The 15,655-nt window shown below is 19.0% G+C and overlaps 3 protein-coding genes across 3 annotated transcripts, besides 30 other annotated features; 1 reads left to right on the plus strand and 2 right to left on the minus strand. All coding sequences in view use genetic code 6, as the record gives it.

The window, feature by feature from the left end:
• Positions 1–862: 862 nt before the first annotated feature.
• Positions 863–969: a microsatellite.
• Positions 867–958: a microsatellite.
• Positions 970–1,880: 911 nt separating the features above from the next.
• Positions 1,881–1,937: a microsatellite.
• A 1,729-nt stretch (positions 1,938–3,666) lies between these two features.
• Positions 3,667–3,711: a microsatellite.
• Positions 3,712–3,715: 4 nt separating this feature from the next.
• Positions 3,716–6,352, minus strand: IMG5_185360 (hypothetical protein; the record flags this gene model as incomplete). The annotated part of the gene is made up of 2 exons (XM_004027249.1): positions 3,716–6,058; positions 6,326–6,352. 2 exons carry the CDS (start codon positions 6,350–6,352, stop codon positions 3,716–3,718), a joined length of 2,370 nt encoding a protein of 789 aa, XP_004027298.1.
• Positions 5,009–5,144: a microsatellite.
• Positions 5,015–5,134: a microsatellite.
• Positions 5,161–5,212: a microsatellite.
• Positions 5,161–5,281: a microsatellite.
• Positions 5,173–5,281: a microsatellite.
• Positions 5,173–5,304: a microsatellite.
• Positions 5,184–5,294: a microsatellite.
• Positions 5,195–5,347: a microsatellite.
• Positions 5,391–5,925: a microsatellite.
• Positions 6,083–6,131: a microsatellite.
• Positions 6,353–6,510: 158 nt separating the features above from the next.
• Positions 6,511–6,560: a microsatellite.
• Positions 6,561–7,134: 574 nt separating this feature from the next.
• Positions 7,135–7,602, minus strand: IMG5_185370 (hypothetical protein; the record flags this gene model as incomplete). Its single annotated transcript, XM_004027250.1, has 3 exons — positions 7,135–7,302; positions 7,370–7,517; positions 7,574–7,602. 3 exons carry the CDS (start codon positions 7,600–7,602, stop codon positions 7,135–7,137), a joined length of 345 nt encoding a protein of 114 aa, XP_004027299.1.
• Positions 7,304–7,332: a microsatellite.
• Positions 7,603–8,474: 872 nt separating the features above from the next.
• Positions 8,475–8,658: a microsatellite.
• Positions 8,476–8,539: a microsatellite.
• Positions 8,488–8,538: a microsatellite.
• Positions 8,489–8,549: a microsatellite.
• Positions 8,494–8,545: a microsatellite.
• Positions 8,562–8,658: a microsatellite.
• Positions 8,659–10,515: 1,857 nt separating this feature from the next.
• Positions 10,516–10,595: a microsatellite.
• Positions 10,528–10,592: a microsatellite.
• Positions 10,596–11,378: 783 nt separating the features above from the next.
• Positions 11,379–13,759, plus strand: IMG5_185380 (hypothetical protein; the record flags this gene model as incomplete). Its single annotated transcript, XM_004027251.1, has 3 exons — positions 11,379–11,806; positions 11,979–12,098; positions 13,381–13,759. The coding sequence occupies exons 1-3, from the start codon at positions 11,673–11,675 to the stop codon at positions 13,757–13,759; spliced, it is 633 nt and encodes a 210-aa protein (XP_004027300.1). The 5' UTR covers positions 11,379–11,672.
• Positions 11,845–11,869: a microsatellite.
• Positions 11,881–11,925: a microsatellite.
• Positions 13,760–14,134: 375 nt separating the features above from the next.
• Positions 14,135–14,175: a microsatellite.
• A 745-nt stretch (positions 14,176–14,920) lies between these two features.
• Positions 14,921–14,958: a microsatellite.
• Positions 14,921–14,963: a microsatellite.
• Positions 14,924–14,958: a microsatellite.
• Positions 14,964–15,655: the final 692 nt, after the last annotated feature.

The raw sequence follows: 15,655 nt of genomic DNA on the forward strand, positions 1-15,655 counted from the left end.
GATAATTATTTATTATTAGATATTTTAAATAAATTAAACCACATTCTCAAACGATTTTTACCTTCTACAGTAAAACAGAAATCATTATTATTTTAAACCTATAAAACAATAGAAACAGGATTCAAATTATTAGTTTTTTCGGCTTTAATTTTCCCATTTTTAACATTAAAAATACTCAATAAATATTAATCATTATAAATATACCCTATTCCCATATAATTTTCATTAACATTGACTATATTAATAAATTATATTAATTTAATTTAATTTTCTTATAAAATATTATCCTAGAATTTAATAAAAGAAACTAAATTAAACTCATATTTAGTGCTTTTTAAATATTACTCAAATACTGTAACTTTTAAACTTTTTGAAATTACAATTATAGCATTCTCATTGGTCTTCATTTACAAAATAGCATCGTCATTTTTCAAGAAAACTACATGTTAATAAATATCAGATATTTGATTAAATTCTTTATTTATTTTTGCAAAATAAACACTTCTAATGGTATTAAAATAAATAGTATTTTAATAATACTCAAAGCTTTTACATAAAGGGAACAATAACATATTAACTTAAAATAATTTCTAAACTAAACAATTTTTAAATGCAGATTATTATGAATCAATTTTCCATATTCTTATTGAATCTTGTATACTGAAAGTAGCAATAATTATCCTATTTATATAAGTTTAATTATTTTCTTCTCCAATGTTATTTTAGAATACTTATTGCTTTTTAACTGTTTACGTTTTAATATATGATTAGTTTTATTACATTTTTTAGTATTCTTATTAAATTCAGCTTTTAAATAACCTTCACTTATAAGTTCTATTTATTAAATTGATTCCTTATATTAATATATATATATATATATATATATATATATATATAAAAATATATATATATATATAAATATTATTATAAAAATATATATATATATTATATTTTTATATTTATATATATTATCATTTAAACTTAATGTAAATTTCTAAATTCCTATATCTCGTTTAAATTATAATTATCTGATATAATCCATAATTTTATTGAAGATTATCGACTTTTGTAGTTATTTTTTTCTCCAAGAGAAATAAATATTCCCTTAGTCTAAATAAAAGGTTTTAAACATAAAACTTTACCATAATGTGCTGGAATCGATATTTTTTATTAAATTAAAGCATTTTTAACAAAATTTTATAGATTAATAACCTATTATTAACTTTACTGATAAAACCACAATATAATCTTTCCATCTGATTATCCTGAAACTATAATATTCTAATTAAGGATAAAAGCACATATTATTTCTACATTAGAGTCTATTTATATTTCTGCCTAAAGTTAATTTTTCTAACTTATATCTTTGCTTATACTATTTCCAGTTACATATAAACATTATTGCATTATATTAATTTATTAAGAATTTTAAATTGTGTTTTTATTTAAATAAGGAGGACTATTTTATTTATTTTTTACATTTTATTCATTATTATTTCTATTTATATTATTTTTTTAAATAGGTTTATTAAAATATAAAGATTTAATTAAATCTTAGTTCATTTACGATTTTATAGGGTTTGTTTATTCTTATGTACATTAATTATTAAATGAAAATCTAGGTTTTTCTTATTATAAATCAGGTAAATATTATAAAGTCCTAATAGATCTAATAGATTATGATCTCTTATTTTAGGATTCCAAAGACTTTAATTTTTAGGGAGAAATTTCTAAGTTTTATTAACTTCTATATTATTATTTTAAGAAGAAGACGGTTATTTTATAAATTCTTAAAAAATACTTTGATTAGAATTAATTGTTTTCTTTGTTTTTTATTCGTAGTCTGTTTTTATATTTTATTATTATTATTTTTAACTACTTTATGAATAATTTCTATTTTTAATTAATTTTTATATTATTAATAATTTTATGATTATATTGTAAAATGGCTTTTCTCTATTAAATTATTAAAATTTTTTTTTATTTAATCTATTTCGATAATTTATTATTCTCGAAATAATATAAAAAGTTTATCGAGTTCAGAATTAAATTTATCTAATTTTTCTTAACAGTTTTCAATTTCTTAATTTCCTGTAATAAATTTCTTTAATGAGTTATCAATTTTATCCTTTTATTTATTTGTTTTTTTTTTTTTATTCTTTATATTTATAATATATTTTACATAATTATTTTCTGCAGAATTTATATTTTATAATAATTATTCAACTGATCTTTATTATTCTCTTATCAAAGCTTATTCTGATAAATAGTTATCTAAAATATTAGATAAAGAGTCCTATATATTTTTTTTTATTGTATTTAATTACATATTTATTTATTTTATTATTGTATCAATATGATTTTATAAAGAAGATTAAAATAATGTATTGAATTAAGATTTTAGTTTATCAGAAAGAAATAAAAAAGATTATTATTTATTAGTACTTAATGGATTTTACTAATATATATTATAATTTAAAAATGAATGTAAATTTTCATATTCATTAATTTAGAGTTCTTATATGCATGTTTTACAAAGGAGATTTCTTTTGTTTTCTGAAAAATAATTTATTAGTTGATTTTCATGATAAATACAATAAATTTAAAATGAATTTTTACAAAAAAATTTCATTTTTTCGTTATTTTTTTAAATTTATATATATATTTTAATTGGATATTAATTTAAATTTAATCTATATATAAATATCCTCTTTTTAGTATAAAAAATAATTTTTTTTTTTTTTTTTTAAATTAATATATTTTATAATTTTAAATATATTTTAATTATATAAAGTTTAATCCAAAAAAAATAAAAAAATTATCAACAATCTTCATTACAATATTAATAATAATCTTCCTTATATTTATAATATTAACTAGAATATTCAAATTACTCTTTTAAGCAAGAACTAATCCCAGACTCACTAATTTAAGATGATAATCCAGTTTAACTATTCGATTAAATTTATTTATTTTATTAACTATTTAAATAATCTTTCTATATCATTAAATTTTCCATTTTATAAGGATTATCATTTGAATCGCAATAATAATTTTCATAATTAGGTTCTTTACCAGACTTTACATTAGTAATAGCAACTTTTAATTACTTATAACATTTTTTAACAGCATTTTTAGCAACACTTAAATCAGTTTCAATATCTTCATCCCAATCCTTTTTTATTTAAAATGTAAAAAAGATAAAATAATCAATAATTTTTTTTTTATTACTTAATTAAGAATTACTTATTAGCAATTCTTTTTAATTCCAATATCTTCATCTTTATAAAGCCTAAAATTATGAAAAGCTTAACCGGCTTATAATTAGATGGTATCTTCATTTAGTTTTATTTTTTAATATAATCCTGGTTTTTTATAATTTGTTTCCTGGTTTTAAAATACATCTAATTCTTTATTATTTATTAGTATTTCTTCCCTTTCTTAAGTATCTTTTTTTTAGGTTTTTTCGTTGTAATTTGACATATTTTTTTATTTTATTTTTATTAATTTTTTGTTTATCTAAATATTACTATATTTTAATTTTAATGCAAATATAAACAAGTATTGTTTAATTTTATTTATTTTAGCTTGAAATAAAAAGATTAGTAAAAAAGAAGTAAAAAATATAATTATAATATAATAAAATATTTATAATTATTAAATAACAAAAAAATAAAAATAAAAATATTAAAAAAAAATAATAATAATATTTTTTTCATTTACTATTTTGAGCATTATTATTTAAATTTTTATTATCTTTTTGTAATTTCAGCAATTCTTTTTTTTTCATTTCATCAATCTTAACTTTTTCTATTTTTTCTCTTTTTGCTTTTCTAAAGAAACTCCCGAATTTCTCCGCGAATTTTTCAGATGGTTCACTAACTTTTTCACAATAAAAAACCGCAGTTTCTTTATAAAGACTATCTATTTCCTTAATTTTATTATCATTTAAATTAATTCTCTATTCGATTTCTGAAACTAATCCTTTTAATTTTTCACTAATAATATCTTAAGGTAATTCCGTTTATGAAGCAATAGCTTTTTACATACTTCTGAATTATTTTTTAATTTCATTAAGATCGGTTACCAGTATAGATATCGGAATAGACTCCAAACATTATAAATTTTCCTCTTCCTATTCAGTAATAATCAACCCGAATTTTTTTTCTATAATTTCCACAACATACATCATAAGTGTAGTTCTATTATCTTTCATTTTAATTTCACTTAATTTTAACAAAGTATCTAATTTAAACCCATAAGTGCCTCCTCTAATAGATTATCCGTTTAAATAATTTCCTATAGCAAGTACATATTATAACATTTCTTTTATTTTCTCACTTTTTTTCAAGAAATTAATCCCATCACTCATTTTTTTTACTTTCGGTTCTAAATCGGTGAACATTTCTTCATATGTCTTCGCAAATAAAAGCCCTTTTATTCTATCATGATATCCTTTTACTTCTTTAATTTCCAATATAAATCTTTCTGGGGTTGCCAATTAATCTATTTACCCACCTCCTTCTATATAGATAGAAACTTAGTCACATTCTTCTTTATTTGGTGCTATGTTATTTAATGATTATAAAGTACTTAATGTTAATATTTTTTCGTCTACTGTTAGAATAGCATTAGCCATAATTGGCGGAGACATTCTTAATTTTTATAATATTATTTCTAAAACTTTAGTTCTATCTGGCTAAATTAAACTTATTTTTTTTATTATTTATACAGCAGCGGCAGATCCTCCTGCTTTAGTATTTGCTTATTTTATTTAAGATTATGTAATTAGAGCAGGTTTCTCGAATTATTCATTCAAAAATTATTCGTCTAGTTTTACTTGTTCATCATCAACAATTTCCCATATGGTATTTTTAATGTTATTAGCTTGTACTTAGTTCCATAATAAGTTCTTCATTTATACAGGAGGGTTTCTCTTCTTTTTTGCTACAACACCACCCATTTATGGAATTGATCCTGGTAATCCGGGTATTCCACCTGGAAAAGATGGTAATCCTCCTGGAGGTGGTGGTAGTCCTCCTGGAGGTGGTGGTAGTCCTCCTGGAGGTGGAGGTAATCCTCCTGGAGGTGGTGGTAATCTTCCTGGTGGAGGTGGAGGTAATCCTCCTGGTGGAGGTGGTAATAAGCCATTAGGAATATGGGGTATTCCAACAGGAGGTGGGGGTATACCTCCAGGAGGTGGGGGTATACCTCCAGGTGGAGTTGGTATACATCCAGGTGCAGATGGTATTCCAAAAGGAGGTGGGGGTATACCTCCAGGTGGAGTTGGTATAGATCCAGGAGCAGATGGTATTCCAAAAGGAGGTGGGGGTATACATCCAGGTGGTGGAGGTATATTATTTTGAAGAGGGGGTATTGAATTGGGAGGAGGAGGTATTCCCATAGATGGTGGTGGAGGTATTCCAATAGATGGTGGTGCAGATATTCCCATAGATGGTAGAGGAGGTACTCCCATAGAGGGTGGTGGAGGTATTCCCATAGATGGTGGAGGAGGTACACCCATAGATGGTGGAGGAGGTACTCCAATAGATGGTGGTGGAGGTACTCCCATAGAGGGTGGTAGAGGTATTCCAATAGATGGTGGTGGAGGTGTTCCCATAGATGGTGGTGGAGGTATTCCAATAGATGGTGGTGCAGATATTCCCATAGATGGTGGAGGAGGTACTCCCATAGATGGTGGAGGAGGTACTCCCATAGAGGGTGGTGGAGGTATTCCCATAGATGGTGGAGGAGGTACACCCATAGATGGTGGAGGAGGTACTCCAATAGATGGTGGTGGAGGTACTCCCATAGAGGGTGGTAGAGGTATTCCCATAGATGGTGGAGGAGGTACTCCCATAGATGGTGGAGGAGGTACTACTATAGATGGTGGTGGAGGTACTCCCATAGATGGAGGTGGAGGTATTTCGATAGATGGCGGAATAGTAGTATTAGGAATATTATTTTAAGAAGGTTGAGGTTAAATAGTATTATTAGATTAATTTGTATTATTATTATTATTAATATTTGTAGATATTTAAGTAATTTTTGATTAATACTATAAATTATAAAATTAAAATAAATATATATATTAAATATATATATATATATATATATATATATATATTATAATTTACATGATTATTTGTAGATTCGATTTGAGATTTTAATTCATTATTTTCTTAAATTAAATCATCAATTTATTTTTCCTAATCTTTAATTTTATTAATTTTTTCTTCAATTTCTTTTACTTATTTATTTTTCTATATTTACAAACTTTATATTTTTTATTTAAATTCTGTAATTTATAATCCTAAATTTTCACATTGTTTTTGAAAATCTTAATTTTCATTTATTTTATTATTATTATTTTAATAATCATCACTTATAAAACTTTATTTTTTTTCTTAATTAATATCCATAATCATATTTTATAATTATTCTTCTAATTATATATTTAGTTTTCTAAAATTATTATATTTAGTTTATTCTTCTGTTAAATTAAAATTTAATTATTCAATTTCCTTTTTAAAATTTTCATTTTCATTTTTTAAATTTTCTATTATTTAAGAATTTTCCTTTTTTTCTTTATTTAAAATAATATTTTTTCCCAATTCTTCATTCTTATCTTTTATTAATTTATTAACATCAATCTATAAATTATTATTTTAAGTTTCTAATTCCTATATTTTTTTCACAAAAAAATCCACACTTTTATAATCTTCAATATATTAACTTAAATCTTTTTCATTTAATTCTATTTATTTATTATTGAATGTACAAATAACTTATTATATATTTATTAAATACATCCATTAGGTGTGGAGAAAATTTTAGATAAAACCTTATCTAAAGTAGTTAATATTCTTTTGGCTTTATCTTCCTCATCTGATAATAATAATAATTTTTATAAAGACCCTATTAATTAATCAAAGCAATCGCTCGCGAATGCTTTTTTTCTAAGTTTTCCAATTATATTTTCTAAGCTATTCCCTTCATTATCCTTCATTATATATTCATTTTCATTATTTGCTTCTTCTTCTAAATTAATATTCAATAAAGTCTTAATATCTACTTAAACGCTTTTTAATAATTTCTTGAATATTTTATTGTCATCTTAATCTAAAACTATTTTCAGTTCATTTTCTTCAACTAAATTTTACTAACTTTAAATTATACTGTCTTCCCTGTTTATGACACTGTCTTTTTCAATTAATTCTAATGCTATATTTTCATTTCCTGAATCATCTGTATCATTTTAGATGCCATCTTTTATTTTTTCTTCATATATACTTAAATCTCCTAATATATATATTTTAATATATATTATTTATCAAACTTAATTTTATTTTATTTTTTAAAAAATTACTTTTTATTTATTCATAATCACATGAATTTTAAAAAGAGTAATTATTTGAATTTTGTTTTTTTAGAGCCTTTCTTATTTCTGAATCAATTCCTTATTTTGTACAATCTTATATAGCATATCTTTACAACCTTATTTTAACACTAATAATCTTTAAATAAAATAAAAATATATAATATATTATAAGTATTAAATAATTAAGTTTACTTCAAGAGCATTTTTAAGGCCAACTTCATATAATTCTTATCTTATAAGTCTTGCTTTTTATTTATTTTAAGGCACAGTAAGAAATTCAATAAGAAAAATAATAGTGTTTCTTATAAGGACGATATTGTTAGAATCTTTTAAGATATCAATAAAAATCTAATACCTAGTTTTTAATTCTAACTTTTTTTTCAATTCACTAAACCCTTTATTAATTTATTCTATTTATTCATCTCCTTTATTCATAAATAAAGAACTAATTTAATAAACTAAACAACTGACAACTGGGTGTAAAGGATTTATACATTAAACAATATTTTTTAAGCAATTTTCCGTTTTACAAAACAGGTCAATTGCCCCAGAAAAAAACTACAAAATGAACTAAATAAATTATAAAATATGAATTAAAACATCAAAATTGCCATTTTGTGTACTTTTTATTTCCTATAAACTTAATATTTCTGATATTGTTTATGGTCCTTTAAAATTTTTGAAGTCTTTCCACAATTCTTCCTAATTAGTTTCATTTTATATATATTACCAAAAATTTTTTATCTCATAAATACTTAGGCTTTCTTTTAATCTTAATAAATATTTCTCCATTTAAGATTTCATTATATTTTCACTACATTTACCTTCTTATATTTACTGTTATTTAACAAGTAATCTCCATTTATATTTGTTAGGGAGATTTTGAATAATTTTTTTATTATTTTCATCAACAATTAATTGTTTTAGAAACTTTTAAAATTAATCTAATAATTTTGAATCTGAAGGAATTTTGTATTTAGAAAAACGATTTTTATTCTTTAAATTAGCAAATATTATTTCTATTTCTTAATCAAATTCTTGTACTCTATATCTTATTACTTAATCTAATTCTGGTTTTTGGGTTGTATTACCCATTTTTTTTTAATTTTTTCTTTTTCTTTTTATTTTTTTTTTCTTTTTTTCTTTTTTTTCTTTTTTACTTTTCTTTACTTTAAATTTCTTTTAATTTTTTTTATTTTATTTTATTTTATTTTACTTTATTTTTTTTTATTTTTTTTATTTTATTTTATCTTATTTTATTTTATCTTATTTTATTTAAAACAAAAAAAATTGACGTATTTTTTTTAAGAAAAATTATTTAAATTTATCATTTATTAAATATATATTTTAATAAATTACTTATAAAACATTTTTTTATTAAAAAATCATATTTTTAATTATTAATATAAAGTTATAATTTATTCTTCGATACTTATTTCTAAGTCTATATCAATTTTATTTAAATTTTCTCTTAATTCCAATTTTTTTTATTCATTCAAATTGTTTACTCTATAATAAATAGCTAAATATCTATATAAATAACGTACCGAAAACATATTAATGTCTTCTTCTGTTTTATTAAATTTATCATTTTTAAGTTACTAATATTCTTATTTCCTTTGATATTTTAATACCAAAATATTATTTAGAAGCCAGCCATTAAGTTAATCTCTTTAAATTATTATTTAGTCTATACTATTATTTTCATTCTCAATTTCTATTTAATTAATTACTCCATAAGCAGGATAAAAAAATTAAATTAACTCTTTAAAACTTTTTTTATATTTTTTTTTGTTTCATTTTTTTTTTTTTTAAATACTTTTTATAGAGTACTATTAAGCTTTTGTTTTAAAAGTTTTATTTTTACAAATACTTTTCTATATTTTTTTTAAAATAACCTATTGAGTTTCTTTGATATAAATTTTCATTTTTTTTGTTTTATTTTTTAATATTTTTTACATTTCTCCCTTTTATGATAATCTGTTACTTTTCAAAAATATATCTAGTATTTATTTCATAATTAATTTTCTAAATCTAGTAAATATTTCAACAACTCCGCCTTAAATATTACTTTTTTACATTTATTTAAAATATATATATATATATATTTACTTAAAAGTTAATCATCTTTAAAAACTTCAAAAATAACTTTACGATCTTAATAATCATTTTTTTTAGTAATTCTTCTTCTAAAATTAATTTTTCCTTATATTAATAAATATATAAATATTATTAAACAAAACTAAAAAAAAATGAAATAAATTACTTTTAATTATTATTCTAATCTTAAATTTTATTTTTACAATTTTTCCATTTAAGCATTATTTTCTCTTAAATTATTTTGTAAATCATTTACTTTTTCCTATTTTTTTTAAAAAAAAATAAATTAATAAATAGACTGTATTTATAAAAAAATACATCAAAAATTAACATCTATTTTTCCAATTTTTAATTTAATTCTTTCAAAGCCTTATTCTTTTTTATTAAAATTTATACCTTAGAATACTTTATATTATTTATTATTTTATACTTCAATCATAACAGGAACTTTTTAAAGTTTTAATTTTAATTCATTTTCTTGTAAAACTTTACTTCTAATAAATTTTAATTCTAACTATTATTCTTCTTCAAGCTATGCAATTTTATTTTTAAAATCTTTTATTATTTATTCTTTTTCTCTTATTTACGATTTCAACCTTAATATTTAAATATGAGTACTTTCAATTACTTCTTCTTTATTTTAATTTAATTCATATATATTACATTTTTCCATTAAACTATCAATTAATTTATTCTTTTGTAATATTGTTTCTTCATAAAATTTTATAACTTTTTACCTAAGTTAATAACATAATTTTATTTTAAAAAAAAAATAATATAAAATGTTACGTATCCATATCTTATTATTTATGTAATTAATTTATTTTTATTAATTCTTATTCTAAAATTAAAACCTTTTTTTAATGTTTTATATTTTAAAAGTTTTATTCTTTAAAAAAATTAAAAATTTTACTTTTTACTCATCACTTATATTTGTTTAATTCATTTAAAACTGTAGAAATTAATATTTTTAAAAATAATTTTATAATTAATTTAAAAAACTAAATTAAATATTATTCCAATATTTAAAGAGTATATGTTTATGTATATACATATAGATATATTTATGTATATTAATATAGATATATATATGTATATACATATAGATATATTTTTCTATTTAAAATATAACAAAAACTATAAATATATATAAATTATATTGTTATGGTTAAACAATTGAAGATAAAAAGTTATTTTTATTCTTCTTTCATATATAACATTAATTTATGAAAATACATAGATTATTAACTATGTTTTTAGTTTTTAAATATTGCATTATATGTAAAAATTATACTAAATTAAATTAAAAAAAATAAACTTTTTATTTAGATTATGGTATATTATACAAAAAAAAATATATATATATTTATTTTGGTAGTTAAATTATTGCATTTAAAAATTTATTACTAATATTTAATTTTATTTTTTCAACATAAAATAATTATATATATTGAAATATTTAGTAGCTTATTCCATTTTTTTCTTTTAAATATATTAATTAATGAATTTTATTTACTCTTATATTTCATTTTAAAATAAATTCATATTAATTTTATTTAAAAAATTATTTTTTTAAAATTTTGTTTATTACACTTATAATTAATTTTATATAAAAAAATAAAAATTTTACATTTTAATTTCAAAAAAAAAAAATAGAAAAACATAAATTATACTAAATTAAAATATGAACTCATAAAAAACTAAATAAAAGTACTGGAAAAAATTTTAATTAAGTGATCAAAATACATAATCTCCAATTTAAAGATGGGGTCATACATTAACAGCATTAAATAAAAGATAATTATTACTTTTTGGTGGTTATTAAGGTATTTTTTAAAAAGATATAAAATATAGTCTTTTTTATTTTTAACTAAAAAAAAAAAAAAAAAACTCAAAATAAAGAATCTAAATATTTAAATGATACATGGATTCTTGATCTATATTCCAAATCTTGGAATGAAATCCTCTCCAACAATATCCCAGAATAACGTTCTAATTAGAGTGCTTGTTATTCATAATATCTTAATGCGTAAAAATTATTTTTAATTGTCTTTATATACAAATATTTATTTTAAGAGTTTATATATTCGGGGGTGGAAGTTTTAAAAAACAAAGATATAATAATATATATAAATTTGATATATAAGAAAAATAATGGCATAACGTATTAGTAAAAGACTAACATGAGTTAATGAATAGAACATATCATTCAGGAGATTTATTTTAAAAAAAGTATATTGCAGTTTATGGAGGTGAATCGAATGTAGACTTAGATGAATTTACTGTTATTAAATTACCAAAAAAGAATTAAAAATATGCAGAATTGTAATTAAAAGAAAAAATGCCAAATATACAAATATTAATTTTTTTTTTTTTTTTTTTTTTTTTAATAAATATAAAAATAAAAATTTAAATTTTTAAATATAAATATATATTTTTTAAATTTATTATTTTGTAATTTTTTTTAAAAAAAAATAATTAATAAAAAATATAACAGTGTAATTCCTCAGTTTAAAGGAAAAATTCCACCAAAAAGAAAATTTCATGCCAGTTGTATTCTAAAAAATAACAAACTATATATATCAGGAGGTTTTGTAGGAGACTATGAATGTTTTGAGTAAAAAATAAATAAAAAAAATTAAAAATAAGAAATAAAAAAAGCGATATATGGGAACTAGATTTAAATAAATTTAAATTTTAAAAAAAAAGTGATTAGTTTTTAGAATGGAAATAAATAAATAATCGTTATAATATATTTACTCCTAGATGGGGTCATTCATAGGTATATATTAGGGATTAAATATTTATATTTGGAGGACGAAAAAAAGAAGAAAAATACGATACTATAATATATAATACTAAAGAGGATAAATTTTAAGTTTTATGTTAAAGTTATTCTCACTTAAAAAGAAAAATGTCATCTGCAATAGTAGGAGATATAATTATTTATTTTGGAGGGTACAATGGAAAATATTATAATGATATACATTATTTAGATACTTTTTATTGTAATAATATCATTTCTTAATAAATATATAAAGAAAATATTATGAAAATACATTTTTCCAATATTTAATAAATAATGTAAAATAATCAAAAAGGTGATTTAGAATTATTTTTTAAAAATTTTTCTATAAAAATACATAAGATAATTGTATTGGAGAACATTTTTAATTAAAAAAATGCTTATTTTTTGAATATGTTATCTAATAATTCTAAAATAGATTTCACAAATTACGATTTTGATTAAGATTTTATAGAAAAAACATTCATAAATTTTATTTATTTCAATCTTCTGGATTATTCTTAACTAGAAAATACCAAAAATAAAGAAAAACTAATAAAATTGGCCAAAGAAATTTAATTCTAAACACTTCTTGAGTGTATATTGTAAGAATAAAAAGATGAATAAATCAAAAGATAAATAAAATATGATATTTTTAATAAAATTTAATTTGAAAAAATGTGTCAATATTCAGATGAAATTTAATTGAATTTTTATGTTTTATAAAATTAAAATTTTCTATATTCACAAAATTTAATTTATCAATAATTTAATGATGCTATATTATTTTGCGAAAATACTTTTTTATTTGTGAATAAAAAATTATTGAGCCATTATTCTTTTTATTTTATGAATATTTTCAATTAAGGCTTTATTGAAAACTCATATTAAATTGTTAATTTACCTTTTATTTCTTTAAAATACTTAAAAATAATTTTAAATTATATATATACCAATCGAGTCATCCTTTCTTTCGATCTCAAACTTTAAGATTGGATAAAAATTTTCGAATATTCATAATACTTTGCAATAAATACATTATAAATGGTATTTTTATAAATATTTATATGAAAAAAAAAAAATTATATATTAATTTATTATTTTTAAAATTTAGATATGTGAATATTCCCTTATAAATTTAATAAACATTAAAAATATTGATTATTTATTATATATTTCAAAAAAATAATAATATGAAAATCTATATAATGAATGTATATTTAAAAAACTTTATTATTATAAAATTCTAGATTTTTCTCCATAATTAAAAGTGGATAAAACATATAAGCTAATAGTTAAAGATATAAAAAAAATCATTAAAAACACTAAAGTTTATATAGAATAGATTTATCTTAAAGGCGATTAATAAATTATTTTACTTTAAGATATTACTTGCTTTTGTATATAGGAGATCTATGAGTAGAAGGAAATTAATTTTGACTTTGAAAAAAATGAATTAAAAAAAATAGATTTATAATTACAATAATATATGATTAATAATTAAAATTATTAATTAGATTTTTATAATTAGTTTAATTAATCGTTCATATAATATCATAGTTAAAAAAGTATTGATGATATTGAAAATAAAGAAAATATTTAAGATTTTAATAATTAAAAAGAAATTAATAATGAGGATATTTAAGATTGTCTCTAAAATAAAATTAAGCCTTTTTTAAAAAAATAAAAAGAAAATAATAAAAATGAATAAATGTGAAAAAAATAAAAAAATAAAAATATAATAACAATTAAAATAAATATATTTTAAAAAGGTATGATAAAATATTATTTTTATCAAATTAATTTATTAAATTTTTTTTCTTAGTTTATATATATTATTTCTTAAATTAAAAAATAAAAATTTTATTAAAAAAAAAAAAAAAAAAAATAAGAAAAAAAAAAAAAAAAATTACGTTAAAGATAAATAATATAACAAAAAAACACGAAGGACTAATAATATGGAGGATAAAGAATATTTAAAATATTTATAAGAACTATTAATATATGGTAACTAATAATAAAAAATTGCAGGCAACCATATATTATAAGAATTAGAAAAACAGAAACAATTAAAAGTTCAAATAGAAAAATATTAACATGATCCAATAGTATAAATAGAATTAGAAAAATCGAAGCGTAAAGCAGTCCAAGACATAGAAAAAAAATTTAAATGTTCCTAAACAAATCATAATTATATATACCCTCGTATTTAATAAGAAAATAATTATGTCTCACATAATAATTCTCTAGATGTAGATTTTTACAATTTAGCAAATTAAAATAAGAAGAAATTGAAAAAAAACTTAAGCAATAACAATATCTTACTATCTCCATAATAAAAAATACTTAGTTCCTTAATTTTAAATTAATAATAAGAAAGTGCTAAAAATAAAAATCTCAAATTTGATTAATAATCTCCTTAAACAGTTTTCAAAAACTCATAAAGCGATAATTTATAAAAATATTTAAAAAACTTTGAAAATAAAAGTAAAAAAAATACATAAAATAATAACAATAATAATTAAAATAATAATAGTAATTTAAGAAGTTCTGAAATTCTTCAAAAAGAAGGCTTTTAAACAAATTTAAAATAAGATTTTTCACATCTAATAGAAAAAATCCAAAAGTCTATTCTTTATCAGAAATAACCCTAAAAAAATAATAATAATAAAAATAATAATAATAAATAATAGAATATACATATTTCAGAAATAAACAAATCAACAAATATTGTAAACGAATCTTAAAATTCTTAAAAATAATTAAAATAAAGTAACTCTTAACTCCTATTTATTAAAAAAGCTTAAAAAAACTTTGAATAAGTTAAAAATTATAAAGGAAAACAACCTTAAAAAACAAATAATTTAAATATTTTGGAAAAAAATGGACTTAATAATATTTATATGAAAACCTAATCAAATATTTAATCTTCTTTTTTAGCAAATAAATTACTAAAAAGTACACATAAAATAGAAAAACCAGACTTTAATTTAATATAAAACAGTGCAATCAAAAATATCTAAAATAAAATATATAAATCTCCTATTACATAGAGTTAAAATTATTTTAAGAAAAATTGCAATAATGCAAGATTAAATACTGAAGATTTTTAAACAAATAAAAAAGACATAAACAGTAATTAATAAACATATTATTAATATAATAGTTCATTTATAAATAAAAATATTAATAACAATGATATTTGTAAAAGTTTTGAAACTAAAAAAAATAAAAATATTATAAATAGGAGCGGATTCTTAAATATAGCAAAAACCTCACAAAAATTTAAAAAAAGTATGTATAATACATATTAAAAAAATAAAACTGAAGCTTCTAATAATTATGATAAAAATAGTAGCTCTTAAGGAAAATAAAATGATTCGAATAGA

The sequence above is a fragment of the Ichthyophthirius multifiliis genome (assembly GCF_000220395.1).
Source record: "Ichthyophthirius multifiliis unplaced genomic scaffold scaff_1120509251342, whole genome shotgun sequence".
Lineage (NCBI taxonomy): Eukaryota > Ciliophora > Oligohymenophorea > Hymenostomatida > Ichthyophthirius > Ichthyophthirius multifiliis.